At 40.2% G+C, this 27,326-nt stretch overlaps 3 protein-coding genes across 3 annotated transcripts in view; 1 reads left to right on the top strand and 2 right to left on the bottom strand.

Annotated features, from left to right (window-relative positions):
• LOC310995379 (solute carrier organic anion transporter family member 1C1-like) overlaps positions 1-12,093 on the top strand; it is a gene marked incomplete at both ends in the record, with an annotated part of 31,868 nt that extends 19,775 nt beyond the window's left edge. Inside the window, 8 exons of the mRNA XM_083984428.1 lie at positions 378-626; positions 990-1,154; positions 2,072-2,267; positions 3,062-3,227; positions 4,080-4,252; positions 7,077-7,141; positions 7,387-7,504; positions 11,856-12,093. Of these exons, the coding sequence (XP_083840554.1) occupies positions 378-626; positions 990-1,154; positions 2,072-2,267; positions 3,062-3,227; positions 4,080-4,252; positions 7,077-7,141; positions 7,387-7,504; positions 11,856-12,093 (1,370 nt within the window). The remainder of the gene's footprint in view (positions 1-377; positions 627-989; positions 1,155-2,071; positions 2,268-3,061; positions 3,228-4,079; positions 4,253-7,076; positions 7,142-7,386; positions 7,505-11,855) is intronic.
• A 2,075-nt stretch (positions 12,094-14,168) lies between these two features.
• On the bottom strand, positions 14,169-21,568 carry dus4l (dihydrouridine synthase 4-like). Its single transcript, XM_083985633.1, has 13 exons — positions 21,252-21,568; positions 20,932-21,053; positions 20,700-20,817; positions 20,322-20,444; positions 19,420-19,646; positions 18,846-19,108; positions 17,234-17,340; positions 17,011-17,111; positions 16,449-16,596; positions 16,172-16,307; positions 15,943-16,045; positions 15,674-15,774; positions 14,169-15,429 (listed from the first exon to the last, which is right to left on the bottom strand). Exons 1-13 carry the CDS (start codon positions 21,341-21,343, stop codon positions 15,394-15,396), a joined length of 1,677 nt encoding a protein of 558 aa, XP_083841759.1. The 5' UTR covers positions 21,344-21,568; the 3' UTR covers positions 14,169-15,393.
• A 2,314-nt stretch (positions 21,569-23,882) lies between these two features.
• On the bottom strand, positions 23,883-26,251 carry rflnb (refilin B). The gene is made up of 3 exons (XM_083984435.1): positions 25,632-26,251; positions 24,922-25,016; positions 23,883-24,625 (listed from the first exon to the last, which is right to left on the bottom strand). The coding sequence occupies exons 1-3, from the start codon at positions 25,827-25,829 to the stop codon at positions 24,307-24,309; spliced, it is 612 nt and encodes a 203-aa protein (XP_083840561.1). The 5' UTR covers positions 25,830-26,251; the 3' UTR covers positions 23,883-24,306.
• Between the last annotated feature and the right edge of the window lie 1,075 nt (positions 26,252-27,326).

Genomic DNA, 27,326 nt, shown 5'->3' with positions numbered 1-27,326 from the left:
TGTGGCTTAAGGGCAAACATGTACTCAGTGCTTCATCTATCCACCCATACATTTGTTTATCCAGTCACGTATAGAGAAAGCTCAGTAAGCTAAAGAAAGACTATTGAATTACACCAAAACTTTGGGTGTTAATTTTGTCAAGTATTTTTATATTATTTTATATTTATATATTATGTTGGTCTGGGTAGTAGTCAACCTCTACATCTCAGTTTTTCATCAATAATATTAACACGACTGCATATGTCATTTTAAAAATATCCCAGGAAGCTGAATGTTATGGCATCAGCTAATTGGAATCTGTAATTAGATAAATAAATAAATCCTGGGAATTATATGAGTATTGATCACCTGTCATGCTCTTGTTTCCCCCAACACAGAAACCATCACCATCACCCCATCAGATGCCCGCTGGGTGGGGGCCTGGTGGCTGGGATACCTCATAGCTGGGGTCATCACCCTGCTCTCGGCCATTCCTTTCTGGTTCCTTCCTCGCTCTCTGCCCATGCCTGGACCACGGGGCTCCGAGAAGTGCACACCAGAGCAGACGAGTTTCATTAAAGACTCTCCCCTGCTGAATCACAAGTATCCAGCAGACAAACACACTAGTTTTACAGAGATGGCCAAAGGTGAGGATGAGTTGAGAGGCTTGAATTGATTAAAGAATTATTTTTCTCATTCAGGTCCCTGTTGTTGGTGCTCATAAATATTGAGTAGATTAATTTTTTTTTTCTCATTTTAAGCCCCTATATGTAGAAATAAATGGGCTATTGAGTGCAGTGGTAGATTTCAACATTTATCACCTAGATTTCTAATATTCTAAGATTTCGTCTAATTTCTCTGTAAAATATATAGTTGTTTAGATGTATGTATGTTTTTTTCCCCCTGTTATTAGAATTCATTTCACATCAGTAATTAGAGCTTGCTGCAGTTAGCCATCACAGTAATGAAGAAACATTTGACATTCAGCTGACATTTTTATCCCTCTGCAGACTTTATTCCAACCCTGCGGACTCTGCTGGCACACCCAGTTTACTTGATCTACCTGTGTGTGACAATCATCCAGCTGAACTCTCTCATCGGCATGGTCACCTACAAACCCAAGTACATCGAGCAGCACTTCAGGCAGTCCGCCTCAAAGGCCAACTTTCTGATGGGTGTGGTACACTCTACATAAATACTGCATGTGTCACATGAATTAATAGTGTTCAACCTGGAAAATCAGCACACAATGGAGCCAGCGAAGGTCTCTCTGCTTGTTTTGTGCTGTGTGGCAAAAAAAAAGGCTGGCTCAGTAAATGGGCCTCATTTACTCAAATTTATTCTAGTGTCAGTTACATACTTAACGTAGACTGTAAAGATCTTTGTTTCCAATTCCATATTTACAGCGTTTTTTTTTTTTTTTTTTTTTTTACCTCTAATTAGTTCATGGTAATTTCATGTTTGCTGAATGAAGCACAAGCAGACCTTCGGATTGTAGAGGAAAGGAGGACTGGGTTGGTTCTCTTTTAATTCAGTCCGTTAACTGCTACAGCTGCAGAGACGAGCATTTTTTGAATTTGAAAAGTGTTTTGCATATGAAATAAAATATCTAACGAAGTTGATAACATAAGATGAAAGTATCTAGGTTCATGCAGTCTCATCAAGGGAGAGGCCTGCGCTGACCGAACTGGCTGCATATGAAAGAGAATGCAATATCAGTGACCAGGGCTAATGACATGGGTATAGATAAAAGACTGTGTCTTCACATTGATGGTAAATGAAGGTATATGAGAAAAGATTGTAAAAAAAAAAAAAAAAAAAAGAAGAAAATAAAAAGCATGGCTCTTTTTGATCAAGGAGAACTAGAATGTCTGGATCCTTATTTTTCCTCAGAGAAACTAAGAATAGTAGTTACTGCATCAGTAGTGGATAATAGGGATGTAAATAAATTATTTAATTACTGACTCTCAGTAATTTACTTCTATGCAATACTCAAACATTTTAGCCAAACACAGCACAATATTGAATTATATTGTCTTTTACTATCTGAAATCCAAATTTCACATCTATTTTCTGCTTCTCCTAATCTTAGGTGTGATCAATATCCCTGCTGTGGCACTGGGGATGTTTTCTGGAGGTCTGCTGATGAAGAGGCTGAAGCTGAACATCATGGGGGCGGCCAGGTTTGCCTTTGGCACGTCTCTAATTGGTTACATCCTGTCATTGTTCTTCTTCGCAATGAGCTGCGAGAACGCCAAGGTGGCCGGAGTGACACTTTCATACAACAGGTGAGCCACAGAAAGTAACACAGTTCAAGTTCAAATTCAGCATTAAAACCTGCATATACCATGCAAAAGGTGAGTAAGAAGGGTTAATTGACCAGTGAGGTGACTTCTATCTAGAATGAACTGGCACCAAATGAGTAAAGGTTTCTATGGGCCCCAAACATCAAAGAACAGCGTGAGAAATGCAGAAAGAACACACAGACCACTGTTCTACATAGTCGGCAGCCAGTATGTGATCACAAGCTTTGAGACTAACAAAAAAAATAATCAATCATGTGTGCCCACAGTGTACTGCAGAGTCTTGAAACTTAAGTTCAGCAGCAGACACACAAGTGTAGCGACACTGCCGACAAGACAGATGAAAAGCAGCCAGATGGGTACAACATGCTAATTAACCTATAGCGAGTTTGCTGAAGTTGGCATGCACAAGTAAGAGCCAATGCTGCTCGTTCTAAATAAAATATTCAATTTCCTATTGCTCATTAACTCTGTTTACTTTCATTAAATGAGTGAGCAGATATCTGCCTGCTCATTCAGGAATCCCGTCATTTCCTCAATCCAGGCATGTTTAAGTAAATGTGAAGCAATGTGTGAATAATAATATTATAAGGGAAATAAATAGCATACCGGTATATTATTTTTATAATTTTATATTTTTTTCCACCACAGATCTTATAACATGTGACAGTTTTGGCCAACATTATATTTCTAATGCAACACTAATATACTAACTGATGTCATGATACAGTAAATATTGACCTATCATTTGTACTTTGCTGTTGCAATCTTCCTTCCAGCGTGGATACGATTTCTTATGATAAACATCCAGTGTTCACGGCCTGCAACTCGGACTGTTCTTGTTCAGCCAGTGAGTGGGACCCAGTCTGTGGGGAGAATGGCATCACATATGTTTCTCCCTGTCTTGCTGGCTGCACCAGCTCTACTGGCTCAGGGAAAAACACAGTAAGTTAACAAGGTACTCAAAATGTATTAGAAAGAAAATAGTGGTGAAATGTAATGGTGTGTAGGCTGTTGTGTTGTCATAAAACTGTTACAATTGATTACATGATCTGGGTTCTGGCATAAAAAGAAATGAGAGGTACACTATCTGTTCTTGTTTTGTGGATTTATTTGTGCTCAACACATTCACAGTCAAAACAAAACAGTTTAAAAACTCTCAAATGATCAATAAATGCTTTAACAAGGGGAAACATGATATAGTTTTGTAATATTTTATAGATTACAATATGACTCGAGATATTTTGTTTCACTTCACGGTTATAACATTATTTTGCTGATGAAAAGCTGAGATATGGGCATCAGTGCAGATCTTTGATGATCTTGTGCCTCCATGCTGGTAACAGCAAAAGTCGCAGGCGTATTGTTCTACGTACATCCCACTCTCTTCAGTAACACTTTGAATGAACTTCTTCAAATTTAATACAAATATCCACTTTGCCTGAAGGATGAAATGATTAGAAATAGGGGTCAAAGGTCAAAGGTCAAAGGTCAAGGTTAGTGTGACCATGCAAGTCTTTTTTTTTTTTTATCTATTATTGACTAAAACAGCAATTTAAATATTTCACGCAACTTGGTTTAAATATGATTGTGGAGAAACAGGGATGTAAGTATAGTTTTATTGATTATGGATTATTAATTGATTATCCCACAACAATGATTTTAGTGGCAAACTCCTGCACCTCACCCATTTGCACCTATATATATGTATGTAAGTACATTTTGCTATGTGTGTGTATGTGTGTGTCTTTGTCCTGCTCCATGGTCACTTGTGTGCGGCTATGCATGTCTCTCCAGGTCTTCTCTAACTGTAGCTGTGTCGGTGTGGCTGGTAACTTTACGGCCAGTACAGGTCAATGCCCTGAGAAGGACGACTGTGACCGGATGTTCCCGTACTTCCTGGCTCTCTCTGTCATCACTTCCTTCATCATCTCCCTAGGCGGGACACCTGGCTACATGCTTCTCATCAGGTCAGATTCAAGTAAAGGAAAAGAATGCGTGCATTTTGTTCACCTGAATGATATACAATCATTGAACACTTGAGTTACTATAATTTGGAGCTGTGCTACTGGTATTGATCGCAGGAGCTTTTTCACAGCCAACAAATATTGCTCACCGATGTTCAGCAAAACATAAGCCAAATTTGTAGCAGTGTACGTCATGCTTAGTAAGTTAGAGGTCCTCAGTGACATGGAATCATGGTTAGTGGTCAAAGCAGCCAAAGACGATGATTGGAGTCATCAGTATCTTTATGTCTGTCACACAGAAAAAGAGGTGGGGTTAAACAAAGTGTTTTAAAATTTCCAGTCATGAAAATTCTTGAGATTTAAATCCTGGATGGTGCAAGGTAGGATTGATTGACAATAAATGGTGTTGAATCTGTGAACTCATCTTACATCAATTTACTCCAATGAAAGGGGATGTGACAGTCAGTGCTGCATCTCTCCCACTCATTTTTCTTAAGGGGCAAGTGGTTGGTCCCTTCTACATCCACTGGTGCAGGGCCAAGTGAGACTAACTGCTAGATTAGTATGAAAGAGATGCAACTATTTGCATTTGCGATAGGTTGTATGTAGGTCAGCGCTGAAGCTTCAAAAGCTCTGAGATATGGATAACCAGTGACAGAGGAACTTTTTATTTTCTTTTTTTTTTTGCTGACCAGAGAGTGGCTGCTCTGTGTTGTAACTATAATTAAATTATGTTACTCATCAATAGCATTCGTTTCCATTTGTCAAATAGGACCTTAATTGTAAATAAGAGTCTAGTAATGCATGTGACTAGATTTGGCAGTGCCCTTTCTGTTTAATTAGCTGAATTATCTCTCGGGAAGGTTTAACTTGCTTGCTGAGGCTGAAAATGAATTTCAGATGATTAAGCCGAGAGCTCAGTTCATGAACTAGAGGTTTGCGGCAGAGGATTGTGGGGGTGGGGGTGGGGGTGTTTGTGGGGAAGGCCAGACTAACTCCCTACTAGCCCCACTTGATGACTGCACAACTGCACAATGTTTATGGGGTGGTGGACTCAGTTATCTGACTCATACACACAGTGGCTATGTTAAAGAATGTAAATGAAAAAAAAGACATAATTCTGATAATAAATAACATCGATTTTAAGATAGATATTAACTATGGAACATGGCACATATGGCTTACTTACAATTATGCATTATGGCATTGCTAATTCTGCACTTCAGCACCCTCTACTGGCTGATACTCCACTTAACACCTCACTGATGACACCCTCCATTGATACAAGATGACATGCGTGGCCTAGTTTTTCTTTCCATACACCAGATTTCCTACATGAAAGGGTTTTATTGAGGGAATGTTACACATGATGTGTGGACATAAATACACACACACACACACACACACACACACACACACACACACACACACACACACACACACACACACACACACACACACACACACACACACACACAGATAGAAAGATTTCCTACAGCCATATCAGCTGATCCTGTTTGAATGTAATGGTCCTACAGGAATGAAGTTGCTTCATGTTCTCTGTTTTTCTTTTGTACCGTGTGTGATGTCTGAGATCAGAAAGCAGGTGTATGTCATAAATGGATAAGACTGATTAGGCAAATAATTACCTCAAGAACTGTAAAGATATCCTATTTACACTATTAACCAAAACATGTTTTTAATGTTCAAAAGATGTCCAAACTCAAACCATGGCTTGATTTGTGTGAATGTTTTACTGTGTGTTTGTGCTGTAATATAATGGCCTACACGATCACAACCAGAGAACACAACATTTACCAAAACATACTTTATGAACAACATTATGGAAAGGGGTGGGCAACAGTTTGTTTTTCATGATTGGACTGAGTCAATAGATGTGTTAAGATGACTTGGTGCCAGAGGGACTCTCTAAACTCTACACCACAGTGATTCCTTGTTTTGCTGCCAGGCATCTGATGCTGCTTAAGGAATGTGCCAAAATTAACTGTGATCAGCTAAAATACACATCTCCAAACACATCACCTTGCAGTAGCATAGTAATCCTCTGAAGGAGATGAGTGGTCTGGATGTCAGCCATATTGCGCCATCATCTGCTGTACAGTGTGTGAAAATAATATCAACCCTTGATATACAATTAGCATAATAATGCCAACCCTCAAGATAAGGGTTGTTGTTCCACATTTGAGTACGAACCCATGCCGTACTATTACCCTCCTACATGCCACAAGTAATTTTGACCAATAGAATAGTCCATGCGTCTAATAAACCTACGAGATGTCTGCAAGAAGGTGCTGCTGTTCAGTTCACAAAGCATTTATATTCAGCTCTGCTTTAACACACAATCAAGTTTCCTATATGTGCAGTGTCCTATATCCAAACATCTGCTCAGGTCTGCACAGCTGTGATAGAATGACTCTTCTGATGTCTTCTCTTCTTAACCCATTAAAGACTACTTTCAGGACATTTTAATATCTATATGTTGAAAGTATATTGAGAACTACAACATAAAAATGCCTTTATTAAAAAACATCCCCTTATAATTTATATTATATTATGTTATAATATAATTAATCTCTTCCATCCTTCCAAACTTGTTTTAAAATTGTACAATGGCACAGAAAATGGCATTGAATGGCAGGGCCCTAGGTTCTGTCCAATCACAGACAAGATGTGTTATCTCACCCTCTTTTGTCATCTGAAATGCTGTGTTTTCTGAAATGTAGTTTTGACCCTCAGGGCCACTATAATGTAACATGACTGATATTTCCAGACTACCTTGTGATGTGTGCAATTTTTGCTCATGCAGGTGCATAAAGCCACAGCTGAAATCTCTGGCGTTGGGTTTCCATGCTCTGGCAACACGTACTCTCGGTAAGTCTTCTTAAATACCCAACCTCTATTCAGCACATGTGTGTGCGGGTCAGGGGTAAGATGTAAATCTTGAAAATGTGTTCAGGGTTTTGAATCTACTTGAGGGCCTTTTCAATCATACTTCTGACCTTCCTTGTTTGTGTTAGCGAATGTTTCAGTATTTGTCCTGACTGAACAGTGTTTGCAGGATCTGTTGTCAAAGCTCTGGAGGCTGTGATTGTGAAAGTATGTTTGTGATTCTGCAGCAGGGATCCCGGCACCCATCTACTTTGGAGCAATCATCGACACCACATGTCTAAAATGGGGTCAGAAGAGGTGTGGAGGTATCGGAGCCTGTCGAATCTACAACACCACAGCATACAGGTAGTACTACATGCATGGCAGTCAGTATCTCAGGGGTCTTGCTTTCATTTTAAGGATTCAGTTGACATACGGTCTATTGCAGTTTCATGTTATATAGGTTATAAGCCTTAACTATTGCCACAGTTTGCTTTAAGGCTATAGCCTACTTTCCTGAGTCTAAAGACAGACATGGATACACATGTTTTTTTAGATTCAATGTGACTCTTATAAAACGTCTTTAAATCTAATTAGATATCACAGTGAACCCCTTATAACTCCAGTATTAGAGTCTCCTTGTGATTATTATAGCAGCACATGCATTAGTATACATACAATCCAATACAAACAGTAACTCCTAATATATAATGCTGCATACTTAAAGTGTAACTTCATGTCCGTTAAATGTCCGTTAAATCCAAGCCATTACTAGATGAGATAACACAACATTGATTACGTCGATCAGCTCTGCAAATCTCTCGCTGTATTTTTCAGTAGGTATTTGTTGTTTTGAAATTCGTGTCGACCGGCGACATTCAAGCAGTGTACAGGAAATGACGCGTTTTACAGGAGCAGTGAGTCTGCTGGCAACAGGTAGAAACAAAAGCCCAAGACACGGTTCTGAAGTGGATTGTAGGCTACTACACACGAAAATTCTGGTCATTCAGCAGAAGGAATACAATCATAGAAAGAGAGTGACCACCTGAGAAGACTGGGACGCCGTGATCGGAGAGTTTGTGACTGCATTGTGTCATGAGAAAAAAGAAAAAAATATGACCTACCTGTTTAAAACATCACGTTCCATCAGGCCCGGCTCTAGCCATTTTGGTGCCCTAGGCGAGATTACTCCCAGGCGCCCCCCCCCCCCCCCAACAATGATCAATAATGATTATAATGATAACGTAGCAGTGTATCTGTATGTCCCCTCTGACCCTGAGATACACAACTTGCACAACAATCAGTAAAATGTCATTAAGTAAATCCTGGGTGAAGACATGAAAAAAATGAGTCTACAGTCATGAGAATAACCTGTTGTGATGCTTGAAATGGGTATACGAAAGTCTTAGCTTCACAAAAGCAGTGGAATATACTGTATGAATAAAAGCTAATAGATACGTGTGGAAAACACGTTAAAATGAAATTTTGTGAAATTGCTTTTTTGAGCATAAATGTTATCTGTCATTCTATTTTCACCAAATGTCTCAAATGTAAAATAAAAGAAGCTAAATATTGACTTCACATTACATTTCAAACTTCATGAGATGTGTGTAGCCCTAAATGAGAAATTAGCTTTTTTTCTCCAAACAAAATATCAACTAAACAGACAAAAAACACAACATTTACAATATTTAACCTATATAATGTACCAGCGCAGGAATTTCACGAGGGCCACGAGGGCCATGGCCCTCGTGCCCGTCCGATTTGGCCTTGTGCCCTTGAAAAAAATATCTGCCCTAAGGCCACAGTGGCCTTGATGCCCCACCCGCACTGCCCTGGTTGATTTTGCGGTTTTCTCCTTTGCCTTTTTCCTATCAACACGGCTTTGACACCTGCGTCTTTGAAGAAAAAACAATGCGTATTTTGTTGACATTCTGGCAGCATCATCACGGGGTGGGTTTGATTCGAGCCTGGCATAAACCGCTCGGGCGGGCTATAAAGACAGTTTGACGACCAATCTATCACCGGCCAACCAGGTGACTTCATCAAACACCCCCCACCCGCCGAACCAATCATGTGGCTGGAAAAGAGCCAAGCCACAACATGTCAACATTGGGCTGCTACAGCCGTGCACGTCAGCAGAGGAACACCGCCGGTAAAAAATAGAAAAAATAAAAAAAGAGTTTTGCCTCGGAAGAAAATGTGAAGGAGTCAAGGAGAACTCGGATGGCTCATGGCTGACCGTGAAAAGATGCGTGGTGCGTCATTAACTCTGAAGTAACGCTAAACTTTAACAATGGAGACGCCAGACAGCTGGAGCGGACCGACGTCCGACTGCGTTCACCCAACACGGACGCGGTCACGGTGCGGCCGCTCTGCTGCTGCTCAGCCCAGAGCCACTGTTGTGTTCACACCGACACAAACGCACCACACTCGGGCGTAAAGTTCAACTGTGCCGACCTGAACACTGCCCAGACCCAGGCAAGCTACTATACTAACATCTGTTTTATTTATATGATACTGTTGTATAATGTTCATAATTACATCTGTCATGCTCAATTTTTGACAGGAAAAAAAAAATCACAAAATAACCTTCTGATAACTTCAAATCTCACTTGTGACAATAAGGGAATATTTAAGCTTGACCAAAATAGTGATTTGAGTTATATCGTGATATAAATTGATGTCGACTGATATGAAAAAAAAATATCGTGATAGGATTTTTTCTCATATCGCCCAGTGCAATAGTGAACAAGTAAGATAGGAATTTCGAAACATAGCTGCATAGGACTGGACCTTTGTGCAAAAAATTAAATGCATAAATGAATTTAAAGTAGAACATTTCTGGTTTGCTTGAGCATTTTTATGGCCTTGCTGCCCTGGCTTTTGGCCTTTGTGCCCTCAAAAAATTGACAACACGTAAGGCCAACTGGCCCTGCCCCTAAAATGACGAAATTCCAGGCCTGTAATGTACCCTATATATGTCACTGTGGTGCTGTTTGAGAGGTAAAAAAAAAAAAAACTGGTTTGAGAGCTCAGCAGGTCTGGAGCTGGAGCTGTGGCCCTGCTGTCTAAGCAGGCTGAAGTCTCAACTCTCTTCTTTTTTCAATATCTTCCTCATCAAATGAGTCAAAACTTTCAGCCTCTGAAGCACCTTCATCCTCCTCAGTGTTTCTCTCTCTCTCTCTCTCTCCTAACGATTCTGCGGATTCGAAGAGCTTCACAGCTGTTCTTTTGATTGACAGGTCGTCAAGGGCGGCGTAAAATGACCGAAATATAAACAAAAACATATCGAGACGGTCGCGCAAACGAGCCGGCATTTGCGCCGCCTTTGAGGATTAATGCAACCAAGTATCCACACATCTAATTAAAAATGTGGGTTTCTAACAAGAAAACGGCTTGAAAGCTTTCCCACTGCAGACAGGTACCTCTGCTGTGTGTGACTGCGGGGAGAGCGGAGGGCACGTACCAATGGGCATGTGGGGGAGAGAGGGGGGGGCGACTTAGTAAGTAATGTTGTAACATATTATATTATTACTTTTTAATAGGTATTGCTTTGCATTTAAATTAACGTGGGGTTATTTTTTGTATTAAGAAATAATAGTACCAACTAGTTATAAAAATAGTGAAAGTTACACTTTTTTTTCTTTCCCATTTGTGGCGCTGGCGCCCCCTGGATGGACGGCGCCCTTAGCATTTGCCTATTGAGAGTGAGGAGTTGTCGTCACAGCTCAGAGCCCCACCCTCTTTCTCCGCCATGATGGAAGGATTCCGGCGGCAAAAGCCTTACTAGTCTATGGGCAAAACAAAATCGTCTACTCCGTAATTTACTGTTTTACAATGCCTGGAAATCACTGCTGTGTTAAAAACTGCTCCAGTGATTTACTTTCTCCTTATTCTTTCTTGTAATTTGTTGATCTGTTGGCGCAAAAAAGAGCTAGAATTTAGTCCGTCTCTGTGCTGTTCTGATGACGTTGCCCCTGGCAACCGATAGCGTCTCCTTCCATCATGGCCGACCGGCTCAAACCCCGCCCAGATCAGACCAAATCGGCACGTGACTCCTCACTCTCAATACGGCCTATGCCACGGGCCGGCCCTGCGTTCCATGCCAAGAAATCAGCAGTTTATCGTAAAACGGCAACAGAAGAATGTACTATTTTGTGTGACGACGCTCTACAGACTACAGATCAGGTGTCCCACAAAAAATATGTCACCAACTGACACGGGAAAGGGCGGCATTTGGTGTGACGTCACCTACGCGACCTGTAGTCTTTCTGGTTACGGATTCTTCGGAATTTTATTTTACAATAGTTTTACAACAAACTGCTGATTTCTCGGCATAAAACGTGATGTTTTAAACAGGTAGAGGTCACATTTATTTCTCATGGCACAATTCAATCGGATCACAAAATGAAACTTTGACTCCCGTTCACTTACATTGAGATTTTTTCCGAGTTGAGGACGCATGGCGATGTTACTTACTGCTTCCGCTTCGGCACTCTATACTGCCAGACATGACTTGAAGCACGGGTAGGGTTCTTGTAATTATGTAGAATTCCTCTAGGGGTCAACAGAATTTACGCACTATAGCTTTAAAGGAACAGTACAGACATAGAAAACAAGCTCAGGATGTAGATTTCTAAAAGGCAACATCATAGGGTTTCAACTCTATTCTGATCTCCTAAATCTTTTCTATCTTTACACCCTTGCCTCACAGGATCGCATACCTGGGCCTGACTCTGAGCCTGCGGACTATTTCATTTGTCATTTGTATCCCGGGCTTCATACTGCTTAGGCGACAGCTGAAGAAGGAGGAAAGAAATGCCATTCATGGAGCTTTGGCCAATGGTGGAACAGAGCTGGAGGCACTCAGGAAAGAAGAGTTTGTGATTTCTAATTGTGACCAGTTACCACAAACATCAGACAACAGCACAGACCGGGAGACGCGGCTGTGACACATCCAGCAGAACTGACCCCATTTTCCCAGCTCACTCACTCACTCACACACACTCACACACTCTCACACACACACACACACACACACACACACACACACACACACACACACACACACACACACACACACACACACACACACACACACACACAAAATGTACAGAACGATACTGTACACAATATGTGCACTCACACACACATTCTCTCTCTCTCACACACACACACACACACTAAATGATTTGCAGGGAATCACACATTGTATCCGATTATCTCATATAAAGCATAAATTCTATATTTGTACTACTGGACCTGTGAGGGCTTTGTGAATTTGACAGAAATTTGATATAATTGAAATATTTCTTGAATGTACATGCTGTCTTTTTTTTCTTACAAAGAAAACTATTTTTTTCTGTTTCAGTGGTGGCACAAGATATTAGATGTGGAAATGTAACTTTTACAGACTACTGCAAAAACAGTCATTCTGAACACCAGCATTCATAAAAACTGTCTCTTTGGAGTTTTCTCTTAAATTAAAAGTTTTCTTCCGAATCACCAGTGTTACTGAACAGAAGAAAAGTGGCCTTATTGAAAGCCGGAGGCATGACCAAAATTTGAACAATAAAAAAACTTGAGGACAATTAGGCCTTTTTAAGAGATGGAGATTTTTTTTTCCATTTTCAAAAGAAAAGAGAAGCTGGTTGTTGTGTGAGTGTATCTTTCAGTAACTTTTGGACGGTTTTCATGTCTGTGCCTCTTTTATTCAGATGTTACCTCAGTCTAAATCATGTCACCTGTTTTGCTAATAGCAGAGAGGAGTTTACTTTACAATTAGGAAAAAAGTTTCACCTCTCATTGACTCTTCTTAAGCCCAAAGTTTGGTCCATCCCAGTTTGTGTTGTGTGCTTAGTGGATGTAAACTTGTTTTGCTTTTCATGTTCCCTAAAAATGGAAAATTAATTTTAGTGAAATGTGCCTACCTGTTTGTGTCAAGGAGCCTGCTCTGATTTGAATACCAATGACAGCCACAGGGAGGCAGCATCATTTTTATCAATATGGTATTATTGAGGAAAAACAAACTCTTAGAAAGGATACACAGTCAACTAAACGTGTTAACACTTATAATTAGGATTAGACTGAATTTGTTCAGAGTAATCTCAATGGGGCTCATTAGGCTCTAGAATTAAATAACCCTTCTTTTTTTAAACTGGTGGCTGCGGTGAATGCTTGCTCTTGTGTCTGGTGGTTGCCATGTGTTGTGCCTTTAGAGGAGGCAGAATTTCTGCTGTTTGAAACACCACGAACCAATACTAGGCTACTGAATGCCCCAGTCTTTTGGCAAATGACTGTGTGTGACATCTAACCACAAATCTGTGTTGATGTGCAGAAGGTCAGCTTCTGCATCCCTGGCCACTGCTACAAAACATGTTTCACCGGTCAGTGTGTTTTTGTAGGTGCATGAATTGCTGTGCCAAAACCCACAAACAGAAATACCATGGACTCTTCTCAGGTTTTTCCCATCAATTTTAGTCAGCTTCGATCCAAAATCAGAACCTGTTCCCGGGAAACTGGACAACATTGATTTCTCAAAATGAAATCTGTCCACTAGCTGCTGTATCTCAAGACAACTGTTTAAAAAAAGAATACTACATTTGTCTTTGTAAATGTATATTATTTTGTGAGAGTTTATGTCCGAAATGGATACGTACCATTTTTTGCCAACGTACAGTATGTGCTGACTGTATTGTCTTTTGAATTCAGGTTCAGTTTTAGGCACAGGTGGCCACAAGTACAGACTCAGAGGAGCAGTTGAGAGGTATAGAGGAAGGAATTCAATATCTCAATAATGTAAGGCATTACTTGCATTAAATCAGAATGTAAATAATTTTCTTGGATTATTTTTGTAAAATTTCAAAGAATATCTTAAATGTAATACTAAAATAAAACTTTTAATATCCAATCAAATGATGTGTTGCTGTTAATTATTCAAGGTGCTTAAATAAGTAAATGTTCAAACACTGTAAACAAGGCCAAGGATAAAGAAACAGATCTTTATTAAACAACGTGTATTGGATCCACCCATAAGGCACTTCACTCTGATTTCTGTCCAACAGAAACATGAAAAACCTGAAGCATTGCTGCAGTTTTAAGACCTGAAAATTAAATGTGGTAAACCCATGCAAGAACCGCTTTAGCGTCATCCCACCCACCCCCCCAAAAACAAACAAATCAGAGAAACATTGAAGTAACTCTCCACTTCTCCTTCACAGTGACATCACTCTGCCTGGGTGACCAAAATATACATAGAGAACATACAGATCCTTCTCACACAGAACTCCCAATGCAGCTGGTGCTCTAAAGCAAAATATAGACACAAAGTGTAGTAAAAAAAAACAAAAAAAAAAACATGGAACTTCTGTAAAAATGAACCAGAATCTATTTTATTTTAAATTTTAAGATAAAAAACATGGTTGAACTATAATTTTTTTATAACTAAATATAGTCTTGTTTATTTATATACACATATATTTGAAGGAACATTTACATGTTGAAATTAAAAAGGAAACTTAAAATCACTTGGATGCCTGATGCCACTCAACTCGTATTACTACTGTTAAAACTGAATATAACGCAACATCAGCTGGAATATAAGAAAAACATGAGAATGATTTGTCTATTTGCAAATGTCCATGCAAACTGTATTTCCACAGCCATATAGGCACAAACTAAATTTACATACTGTATCTCAGCTCCAAGTGTGAAAGAGCAGTTGCTCCCGCTACAAACGGAAATCCAGAAGCAAATCTTTAGTATCAAAATACATTCATAGCCAGTAATAGAGAGCTCAAGCTTTTGACAAACCATCCACTCATGCTGCAACGAGCTGAAACATATAATCCAAACTTTTAAACAAACTCTTCCTCGTTGCAAATTTCTTTAACATATTAAGTGCTCTGTGTGATCAGACTTGGGTCGATTACTGACTGAATTCTTTCCAAATACGTTGCTCAGTTAATCTGCCTGACAGAGTGTGAACTTAAAAAGCAATCCTCTTGGTCACACACAGTGCAAGGCAGAAACAGGAAACCATGAAAATATTACTCATCCAATTTAAGCCAGTCTGCTTCATCTCCAACCGTTACTGATATCAACCAAAACTCTGTACTTGGCGAGGAGCCACTCGTGTTTTTGTGGTAAGCATTGTGATACATGAAAGTCAAGCTTGTGTGGCAGTGGCTTGCTCTCTGTGCTGGGACTAGTTGCTGTGTAAACGCGTGACCTTTTATACATTTTAACAATGACTAGTCATCCTTTTTGCTTCCACTATCTTGGAGATTCTGGAAGAACAAAAAAAAAGAAAGAAAATGTCAGATAATATTATATTCCAATCGGTCAGATTAGGCCATTTATCTACTGTAAAGCAGTCTACATGTTTCTTTAGATTAATGGGAATTGTTGGCTTGTTTTCAAAGTCTCAACACTGAAACATTGTCTAATGCACTTTTCCACTAGATATACTATATATAAACAGTATACTACCCAACAACTCTTTATCCTGCTGTATTTATGAGTTAGTATTACCTGGAGCTCCTGGTGTTCTTTCAGCAGCCTGTCGTACTCCCTGGCGAGGCCGTCCGTCTGCTTCTTCATCACCTCTGACTCTGACTGCGACTTGGTCAACGCTGGACAGGGAAACAATCACACAGGACAGGACATCATCATCATCATCATCTTTACCAACTAAATAATGACACATTTTAAAGCCCATCCATTTTCCTTTGATCACAAAACAAAAATAATAATAGCATATCTAAGTAAAATCAACCCAAACATTTACACAGTACACTAACCGTCTCCTGCAGTCTTTAGTTCTTCCTTCAGTTTCTCCACCTCCTTTCTCAACAGCTCCATGCCTTCTGCAGTGGCCTTGTCACCCGTGCCTTCCATCAGAGTCTGGAATATATAATGCAATTAAACATACAAGGAAAGCCTCTATCTGCTAACTTTAAGTCTGAATCATTATTTTCTGTGTGCGTATGTTCTCATCAGAGTTATGATCCAACCAGCGTGATAGCCCACCTGTTTCAGGAGCTCATTGTCCTCCATGTATTTCTTGGCAGTTTGGTTTGCGTTGTCGGCCTGCGCCTGAAGAGCAGCTGTAGTTCCAGACGCTGCTGCCAGCTGGTTAATCAAGGTGATCACTCGCTTCATAACACTGCAAAAATAACCAGGGTAAGACGATCACCTCGTTTGAGGGCTACAGATGACCTATTTCCATTTCCATTAATTACAAACATATATATAAATTGGGCCTATATTCCTTTTGTATAATCAGTGCATAAGAGCAGAGACTCACAGCCAAAGGAAGACAGCAAAGCCAGAGATGTAGAGGTTCCTCTGGGCTCTAAAGAGCTTCATGTGCAGGTGGTCAAACATGTTTGGTTGCAGCTTTGAGTCTGTGCTAATGTCTTTCTGTGAATACTTCTTCACTTCACGGACAGCATCTAAAGAAGAAGGAACACAGCATGAGTAAGGAAGGTTAGGTTTACAACAGTTCGACTGGAAACTTTCATATTAGGTTTAGAGATTGCGCCTTCAGTAACATGATCTCCAGGGATAAAGCAGAATAAGTGTGTGGGATTTTCCTTAAAGATGTAACTTTTTCTGTCTGTCAAGGCATTTTGTACACATGTAAACTTATTTCAGGCCTCTAATTTTCCTTTTTCCTTGTATGTTGATTTTGCCTGTTTTTTAAGATGTGGAAGGTGACTTGTTAAGATCAAAGATAAAGCATCAAATAGAGTCCCAAAAGCATCCTCTCAGCTCACTGTTGACATTATACAACTAAAAATCCAGTTGAATATAACTGAGGAGTTGGGGTTAATCAATAATACTCCAAGAGCTAGTGTTTCACTTACCCAGGAAGAGAACAATAAGTACTATGATCATGGTGAGAAACACTTTGTTCCAAAACGGTGCCATGAAATCCCAGATCCTCAGCTGGAAAATGCTCTTCCACCTGCAGCCACACATGCACAGGTATTTTCAGACAATGGTTCAGGTCTCTACGGTGTATACTTTATAAGAACATTATATTTACAACTGACAAAAACACACAGTATGACTCTGAGTGACTGTTACCTCCTGGCAGAGATGAAGGGTAAACAGAGGATGAGGAGGACGGCAATCTCCACATAGAGGAAGGTGGCCACAGCGGTCCATTGCAGTGTCATCTCTGTTGCGGTAACCTGAGAAAAAAAAAAGACCAATGGCACTTTACAAATCAGGTAAATGATTCAGCCAGAATGTGCTATGAATTTTCCTCCACTTTCTCAACAATGCAGCCTCTGTAGAGACAATGGCAGGTTAAGCTGCCTCTCCGCCCAGTTCACATACCTGAGCGTAAAGCTGGCGGAGGGTTTGACCTGTTAGTGGAAACCTTTTCAAAGTCGCCTGATGTTAGCTTTAATACTTGTAACGTATAACTGCGCCACCACCGGCAATATGTGACAAGAAATACAGTGTGTCTTGTTAGATGTTAAGATGCACATTCTCAAAACATAGGCTACACTTTTGCATATATCTCCATCTCCAGAAGCATAAATTAAACGCTCCATTAAGATTAACTTCAACTACAAGCTAACGCTCACCTAGCGTGGCCAACTCAGAGAAAGCTAAGAAAGCCAGTGTAACATTTATAATGATAACCGGGATGTGTGTCTAAGTTGTCATAGTTCAGGAGTAAAGATAAAGATGCACCATTAACTTACCTAGAAACCGCCCAAACACTGAAACTTTTCCTGTCGTCTCAAATCACACAGAGCAGATAGATCGTCTTCCGGCTTTTTCTCTTCCTGTTCCAGCCAGCCCAGCTTTTCTCAGAGACAGCTTCCGGTTTTGATTTTTCAAAATAAAAAAGATGAGAGGTTGATGTCAAGCATCGCTGTCGTTAGGATGTACTCCAATAATGAATAACTGAATTTAAACTTGCTCTTATCTGTACACCCACATCTTTATTCGTGGTTTTAGCGGGGGGTGGAATCAAGGCACTACTTTGATGGCAACTTGCATTACTTCACTCATTTGAAATTATATTCGTTACTCATATACTATTTATACTCATTTAAATACAGTCATTGACAGTATGAGGTAGCTAAAACTTAATACAGCCTTATTACGTCAATCCTGTAATAAATCCTCCCCGTCACAATTATTATGTTGAAGCTGCTTTAATTGATACTGACTTGCAGGCTGCGGTTTGTGATGCTGTTGAATTGTACTTATTTTGTGGCCACGTGTTTCCATTTTTTTTTTCTGATCCGTTTATATTAGTGAAGTTATTGCAACACCTAAAATGACATCCTCCTGAATGATCATATAATTGAATCAATACTACACATTCATCCTGCAAATCTGCTACTACAACCAGTACACATCAATAAAAATATGAATAGCTTTTTTAAAAGAGCAAAATGTACAAGAAATAAATCATTATACCACTATCTTAGTTTTCCAGATTTCTACATTCTTTTCAAACTGCAAGGACACAATGAGGTGTATCACCAGTTTTAATATCATTCATGTCTAATGACCTTGAGTGCATTAACATCTAAAAAACTAAAAAAGTCAGATCAGTTATGGCCTGAATTGTGCAACAAAAAGGCAATATATACAAATAAAGCTTTATAATTTTATTTGGCACAAAAATATAAAAAAATACTAAAATCAAGTACATCACATGTCAACACATTCATGTTCCCAGATCTTGTACTGACCCGTATGTGTTCTGGAGATACTCTATTACAGCTGAGGTACTGGAGAGAGAGTTGAACACTTTTCTTTCAGGCTGGGAGCTAACTCTCTCCAGCATGTAGATGAGATGATGGTGGAAGCAGGTGAAAGGAGTGCCCTGCTCTACGGAGATGTCCACCCAGTCCCATATACATTCCAAAGGAGTGTCCTCGTAGCCAGCAAACATGGCTGGGTTGGCAAGCAACCCACGTGCAGCCATCACACCTGATGAGTGAATCCAAACAAACATGAAATTATATACAGTGTGTGATAAAAAAAAAGACAAAAGTAGGAAACCCTGGGCGGCTCGCCCAGCATTACCACCACTACTACTACTACTAATAATAATATAATTAATATATTAATATATATCACAAAATAACGATAGAGACAAAACGATATATTTATCGAAAATGGACCCATTAACAAGTGTGGGTAACGCAGATTCATCCACATTAATATGAGACATTTTTATAACCAAATACCAGATTTTTTCAGGGGTGCCGTTTTGTTGAAAAAAACAAAAACAAACGTACCATCGACACCAGTGAGCTGGTAAGTGGACTCCACATCACGGAGGTGCTTTATGTCCCCATTGGCAATGACAGGTATAGATATGCTGTCTTTGATTGTCTTTATAGCATCATAATGGACTGGCTGGTGACGCTCTTCTGCTGTACGGCCATGGACCGTTATCCAGGACACACCAGCTGATTCGGCCTTCTGGCACAGATCCACTGTACGTCTCAGGTCCTTGTGAATTCTGTGGGTGACATGAATTTCTGAACTATTAATACTGATCCAAATCTTAACATAAGAAGTCATTAGGAAGACTATTCTTTGCGGTACGGGGGCCCCACAAGGAACTGTTCTGTCACCCTTTTTGTTTACCCTGTATACATCGGACTACCAACACAACTCTGACTCCTGTTTTCTTCAAAAAATTTCACATGAGTCAGCTGTTGTGGGCTGCATCAAGGGTGGTTGTGAGGGGGAGTACAGGAGCACAATCAATGACTTTGTAAATTGGGGGCTGAACATCTCTAAGACCAAAGAGATGGTCCTTGATTTCAGGAGGAAGAGGCATATGCCTTTTTATATACCTCATATATATACCTGATATGATAGATTATTGGGTGTCTTGAGCTTAATTTATATTGTAGATAAGTGATCTGTTTTTATTTTATGTTGTTACAATGAATTAATGATTGAATGCACAGCTGCTGTAACAATTGCAATTTCTAAAGTTTTTTTTGAAAGTATCTATCTATCCATCTTCAAAAAAAATATATTGTCACTTGTCAATTTTTTAAACACAGTTTGTCTCTTACATATCATCTAACATTTACACAGATTGATAGATTGCAATAAACTCACATCAATACTACAGATGTTCTGATCTAGCACTACAATTTCAAACTGACAGATTTTTTTTTACCTTATTTTGATGGATGCTGTATAATTTGGTTTGTCCACTTGGTTTCTGACATGTCTGACCATGTCTTTCACAAGTTCAGGCTTGTTGATGAGGCATGCACCATACCCTGCTGACATGGCCCATCTGAAAACACAACGACAAAGTTAATCAAACACTTCAGACAAAATAATCTGTCCATCCATTTCATTAACATTCAACTACTGCTCACAAAAATAGGGATGAAAACACAAACATACAGAGTGGCATTAGAAATGTGTCATTTTAAAAACTGTGTTTTTCATCTCCTGTAAAAATCAAACTACTGAAATGTGACAGTAATCAAAAGAGACTTATATTCTTTTTTTAAATATTATTAGAGCCTATTATCAGAAATTGCACCTCTGCGGACAGCCACAGTTGAGGTCAACTCCATCAGAGAAAGGTGCTACTACACAGGCTGCATCAGCCAGGCTCTGGGCATCATGAGCAGCAAACTGCACTATCAAGGGCCGGTCACCTGCGGAGGACAGAAAAAAACAAAACAATATCTTATGGCAGCGTGATGCAGTACATAAAAATGATGGTACAGCCAAAACACTGTCAAAACTCTTATTACAATGTTGCTACTCACCCGTATTGGTAGTGAATTCACTGTCTCTGGCTTTTGTGGATCGAAGGAAGTCAGATGCAACTATCATTGGAGTAAAGCAGATGTCACAGTTGTATTTTCTCACCAGGGACCTGAACGCAAGTCTGTGGGAAAATGGATATCGTTGATCAACGTGTGCAAGAAGTACAACAGCTGTTAGATAAGATAGTTCTTTGTTATTATCGCAGTTGAGCAATATGAGCACCATCGTTGCTTCAGGCAAAGTTTTACATGTGTTTCAGGGTTTGGCTCAGCAATAAAGAAATTGATCAAATTACAGAGGGGAACTAGATTCTACTTACTTTGAATATCGAACCATTGGAGCACATATTTTCAGGACTTTTCCCTTTTCAAACATGTCCACAATGCTGGAGTTTCCATTGCAGGTCTTCATTCTTCTCAGATAGGACTGTTAGTCAGCTAGCACAACAAGCTAACTAGCTCAATATATGAGACTTAACAGAGTTTAAGGACGACTTTTAACGTCTGACACCCGTTTCGCTATTTCAAATACGATGGTAAATCGACAATACGACCTAAAAACCCACACTGTGTCACATACTGAAACACATACACAGCTAGGTTTACTCCGACAAAACATTGACGATGGTTCAGTCCACCATGCGGGAAATTATGGGCGTGTTCTTCACCCCTGAACCCACACGTCACATAACCGAATGTGTGCGTTCATGTGTTTACGTTATTCTCATACCGGTATATTATTTAATTTATATTATATATAAATATATAAATATTTTCGTCCACTTTTTATTGTCTATATTTCACAAAACAATATTTTTTGTGTCGTTTTTGATGAAAAATATACGATCGTTTTGGCAGCGCTTCATTGCGTCACATCCTGGTAAGTAATGCTGCCTTCAGGATCTGTAGGGAAAACGATCAATGGAGGGAAAACAGTACCGTTGTATTCATGTAGGCTATACAGTAGGTGTCTATGGTTGTATTGCTGTGTGTTTATTTTGTTTTCTAATTAATTAATGTTTCTAACTTGATTGGTTGTGGGAAATTGCTTCATCAGTGTGTTACATCCTTACATTCTTTTTACAGTCTATGGTTACATCCTACAAGGGGCAATTCATTTTGAGCAGCAGGGTGTCGTGGTGGCCTACATGGCCCACAATAAATAGTCAATACAACACACATGGATAATAATATAAAAGCTTGTGATAGCCTACTGTATACGTAGATATAATTTACAAACCACATTGCTTTAAGAATTAAGAAATAAAGGAAAGAATTGAAAAAAAACCAATGAAGAATTTAAAAGTCTGAGTGCAGAGAGGACGAATAATTTAGAGAAGCGATTTGTTTATACACTGACGCAACAGACATCATCTTAAAGCCAATCTGAGGAATAAAGTAGCTAGTGGATTACTGGAGAGTGATCATGACTTGGATGTAATATTGAACAAGAAAAAAGTGACAAACATCTGTCTAGTATCAGAATAGGCCTTTTAATATGTCCTTTATGCCAGTTTGTCACTATAATAACAGACCATGGCTGTATTGTAATGTGACCGACTCTAGGTAGGTGTAGTATGTACTTGAAGGCTATGGCATCATCCAAGAGAAAATCTTCTTCAATCAAAATTAAAATTTAATTTGGTGATAACAGGATTTGAAGCAGGGGATCAGTCTTGTTCTCAATCCTTGAGTGTGTTTCCTCTCGAGCCACTAGAGGGCAGTGAAGCAACACAATTACCTGAAACTCCTTGTGGTTTGTTGAGTCTTAAGGGACAATTCACCCAAAAATGGAAATATTGAGAATTTTTTATTTAAACAGTTTGGTGCACAACCATCTATCTGGATTGTTTTAGTGATTTAAAGTGGTTTAATAGATTAGCTGAAGAATATGAGGTGCTTTTATTGGGAATTGTACCTGCAGGGAGTTTTGCCCTTAAGAGGGAGGACAACCCATCTCTCTTAATGACCCATTATAGGCCCTACATGCCATACATGCTCAAAGTTTGTTAGTATGTTTATATTTTGTAAACACATACACAAAAAAATCCCCTGTAACCTTTAAAAAAAGAACAAGCAATAGTTCATCACAGTTGATGATCTAATGAACACTTTATTTCAAACTGGCACTGAAAAAGTGACTAATATCAAAAAGGAAGCATCAAACAGATACATCAATAAGGTACAAAGAGCATCACAAATAAATCCCTTACCATGACTGTCGAGACCCGTTAATGAGCTGATAAAATTTCAGATCCTAAAACTTCAACAGAATAAATACAATAACAATCCACATCAGGCCAATGAAAGTGATAGCAGTGGAATGCAGCTTGTTATTTTCACTAGTAAGCCAGTGAGTGATATGAAAAATTAAATCCTATCCACGGTAAACTCCACACTCCACAATCCATCTACACTACCTACCAGATTAAGTTTACACATCTCAATTAACCGAAAAATTACCTTAATCTAGCAACATTTACATAATACATAATGAGCTGCAACAGTGGCTATAGAAAAGGCTTGGGTGGAGCTCAGATTGTGCCATGTTGTGCAGAAATAACAGAAATACCCTGTGAAGAAACAAAACACGTGTTAAGTATTTTCACCACATCCTATGTACGGTGTGGATAAGTTAGTGATTTATTAGCATGCACCCAAACTCCAGCACCACGTTTAATTGCCTTTTCTCTTCCTTGCATAGCTGCTTTGAAGCATATCCACCGTTTGCACTTCTATTACTGTAGGTGCTGTTCAAATTCCATGAGCCGAGACAGGACTCATTGTTCAACTTTAAAAACCAATCACTCCACACGCCTGAGTCTGACCAACTTGGCATGGCATGAGGACAGTGGCTTGGCAGAGGGCAAATAAGTGTTTTCCCTATCTCAGCCCATCTGTCAAGTCAATTCTACAACCAATAAAAACAAATCAAAGACGATCATCGTCCCTTTGAAACCTTTCAACAAGTTAAAAACTCAAGCGCTTGATTAAATATCCGTGCTATGGATAGTTTTTTTTTCATAGGCAGGTCTACTGACCTAGACTTCCGGCCGCATACACTTGTCTCTGCTCCAGCCTCATCACACTAGTATAAGTGCGCGGCACTATATACTACACAGGGATATACACATATCATTCCTAAAACATCTCCGCTGTCTGCAATGTCACAAGTGCAGATGCTTTCTGTCCACTGCTTGACAAAGGTACTTAAAAAAAAAAAAAAAGATAACGGGCTACACAACTGCAAAAAGGAAACACAGCAGGTCAATGGCAAACCAGCCTCAGGGGAGCCACAGTTTAGGTGATATGAGAATGACCACCTCTGTGTGACCCCAGCACTCCTTCCACCCCCACCCCACCCCACCCCACCCCTCACTGAGGTAACTTTCTGTGGCCAGCCGCCTCCAGCTCGACGCTGGAGAGGAAGCGCCTGGATAACCGGTGGCAGTCGTAGCTCAGCTCCGTGGTGTAAATGGCGCTCGTTTTCTTGGGGTAGATGATGGTGGTGCTCTTGAAGCGCTGCGGCCGATGGCGGGGCTGAAACTCCAGCTGTGTTTTGTAGTGGCGCCAAGTGCTGTGGGGCACGGCCATGATAGTCTGCATGCAGTGTTCAAGGCCCTGGCCCCACGGCTGCAGAGCCACATCCTGGATGAAGTGGCGGTCTGAGTTGTAGTGCACGGATGAAGTGTATCTGTGGGAGGGGAGAGATTAAAATCATTCCATTTTGCAGAAAACAACGTTGTGAAAGCAGTCCACAGTCCCACCTGCACCAGTCATCTATAAAACTTCAACACCCACTGTCCAAGACCAATGTCCTGCTGTTTGCTCATACTACGCACTGGGAAGTTGTCAATGGTGCATAATATTATAGTAAAAACTACTAAAGCCTGCATGTCATGGTTTGCCACTTTTTGACTGACGTTGCATAGCCACACTCTTCCAGCATGGTCTCATGTTGCACAGTAGGTCACATCAAAGTCAACCCACCTTATTTCCTTTGGCGGCAATAGATCAAGCGCTATGCCTTCCCCAAAGGACAATGGGTGTAGCTGTGGCAAAGATCCGGTGGGTAAAACTGGAACCTGCAGTTACAGAAATCAACCACACAGTTACCACATGTGAACCCAATACTCTTAAGTTCTTATTGGCCCAAATTCAATGCTGTAGTGACCCAGTTTCTTCTGCAAGCCAAAACATGCAGGCCAGTTCTTGCAGGGAAATTTAAATCTAAAGTTGTGAAATAACTTTCACAAACATTAGGTTTCTTTAATAAGACAACAGGCTCATCAAGTGAGTCAGCAAAACATTATGGTGTGAATAGATATAGGCTATAATATGATGTGAATTCTTCTCTGGAGGAGGGTCTGGCGAGCAGGACTATGGCGTGAACAATTTTAGGGGCTAATTTTCTGTTTTCAATATTCATACCAAATGCAAGAGGATGTGGAATTTGTAGCTTGAGCGACACAGTGATATTTAATGCATTTGTGGAAACTATCAGACTCTCATAGGCTACATGCATATTCCTGGTACTATGCCTGGGTTTCCATATCAAATTGCAAGTTATGAAATATCCTGGCATTGAGAGCTAATGTTCAGCAGCAGCAGCAGCAGCAATTTGTGGTCATTTGCCTTGCTCCCCAATAGAGTTCACACACCTATTTGTTTTTTTGGAGTGAGAAGGTAGCGCTACCTACCAGGGAGCCCCTTCCCTCGTCCTCGGACACCGGGCTCACGCCCCCGGCTTTATCCGCACACACAGGCAGCAGCCAGGCGCTGGGGCTCGGGCTCGGGGGTAACCCAGAGTCCGGGCTGTCAAGTCCTCTCTCAGCCCTGCAGCTCATATCCAGTAGGTCTCCTTCACATGCATTTGGCAAGTTCAACCTGCCAACCATTTCTAGTTAAAAAGTTGCAAAACTCCAGCGAGTTAAGACACAGCTTGCGAAAGAGAAACGTTTCCAGGTTTGACTTCCTTTTTTCCGTCCAGTTTTTTTTTCTTGTTCTTCTAATATTATGCTATTTAGTTGCAAAGTCCCACGGTGCTACTGCCAACTTCTTCCCGGACAGCATGCACAGCTGCCCGCTGGAAATACCATCAACTGGGTAACCGGTAACTCAGCTCCCCCCGACCTTCATACAAGAAACTTATTCTTTGCAGACTCGGAAACATTCAAAGCAAAGCCCAGCTCTGCGTTGAATTGCGCATGAAACGGTGAGAGAGAACAGTGTTGTTGACTTGTGTTGTGAGCAGAGAAAGGATGTGAGTGCGTCCTGCTGCCCGCGGCTCCTCTTCAAAACTTCTTTTCCCCTCAAAGGGGCCTTCACATCCACAAACACAGGAAAGGAAACGCCTTTTGAAGCTTTTACTGGCTGCTGATTGGATGAAGGATAAGAGGCAACCAGAGATGAAGCCAGTCATGGGAACATTTCCAAAGCAGCCCATTCAGCGTTGAACCCTGGTTAGATTTAAGTTTCTATGTATTTTTTTCCCCCTGCTATTGCGCAAAAATGTACAAATTGAAGCAGGGAGTGTACACCCATCTGATGAGGCTCAAGGGATAATCAGTGTCGGTGTTTTAATAGTGTGTAACAGCTGCCTGTGTAGCTGCAGCGCAGTTAGCACAATACAAATGTTTGCACCTGAAGGCAGGAGTGTCTAATGCATTTACATGTATTTAATCTACAAGGACTCGAGAAGCTGAGAGGCACATACATGAAAATCAGCGACCATGACCATGGAACAGACTGCAAATAAGTTTAGATTTTTTTTTTTACTTCCAGTGGCTCTGCATTTGACATCGCCAGGGATATGAGAGGGAGCAGCTTCAGAGATCCAGAGGGCATTTGGAAAGGTGTTGAGACAAAGCCATCTTGTTCTGTCCCAGTGTTTTTTTTTTTTTTTTTTTTCGTATGACAAAAAATTTACTTTACTAAACAGCAGTGCATAATTTGGGCCTGTAAAAGCACTGCAGTTGAATGGATGGATGGATGGATGAATGGGCACTTTAATTTCAATGCAAAAGAGACAGGGTTAAATTTGAAGTGTTTACACAGACAGTATACACTCATTATTATTAATGTTGATGCTGATCTGTGTATAACCTGTAAACAACCCTTCTCTCTTCTAGGCAAAGGCCCAAGTGAAAAGACCTAAGTTTGCTGGTTCTAATTTCCACATGTAACCCAGAGACATTTTAAATGTCAAGACAAAGATGGCCTTGTGTCTCACTGAACATAGAGGAAATCCAAAGACCCTCTTTGTTCCAGACCTGGGAACCTTGTCATGTGATTCGTTTTAGGTCACTGTTCGCACAAACAACTCCGACACCTATGACGCATGTCCACTTTAATGGATGGCAGAGATGAACACAAATTTCATTCCGATACCCCCC

The sequence above is a fragment of the Trachurus trachurus genome, assembly GCF_905171665.1.
Source record: "Trachurus trachurus genome assembly, chromosome: 13".
In the NCBI taxonomy this organism is placed as follows: domain Eukaryota; kingdom Metazoa; phylum Chordata; class Actinopteri; order Carangiformes; family Carangidae; genus Trachurus; species Trachurus trachurus.
The sequence above is the reverse complement of the archived record's forward strand: the minus strand, read 5'-3'. Positions and strand labels throughout refer to the sequence as shown.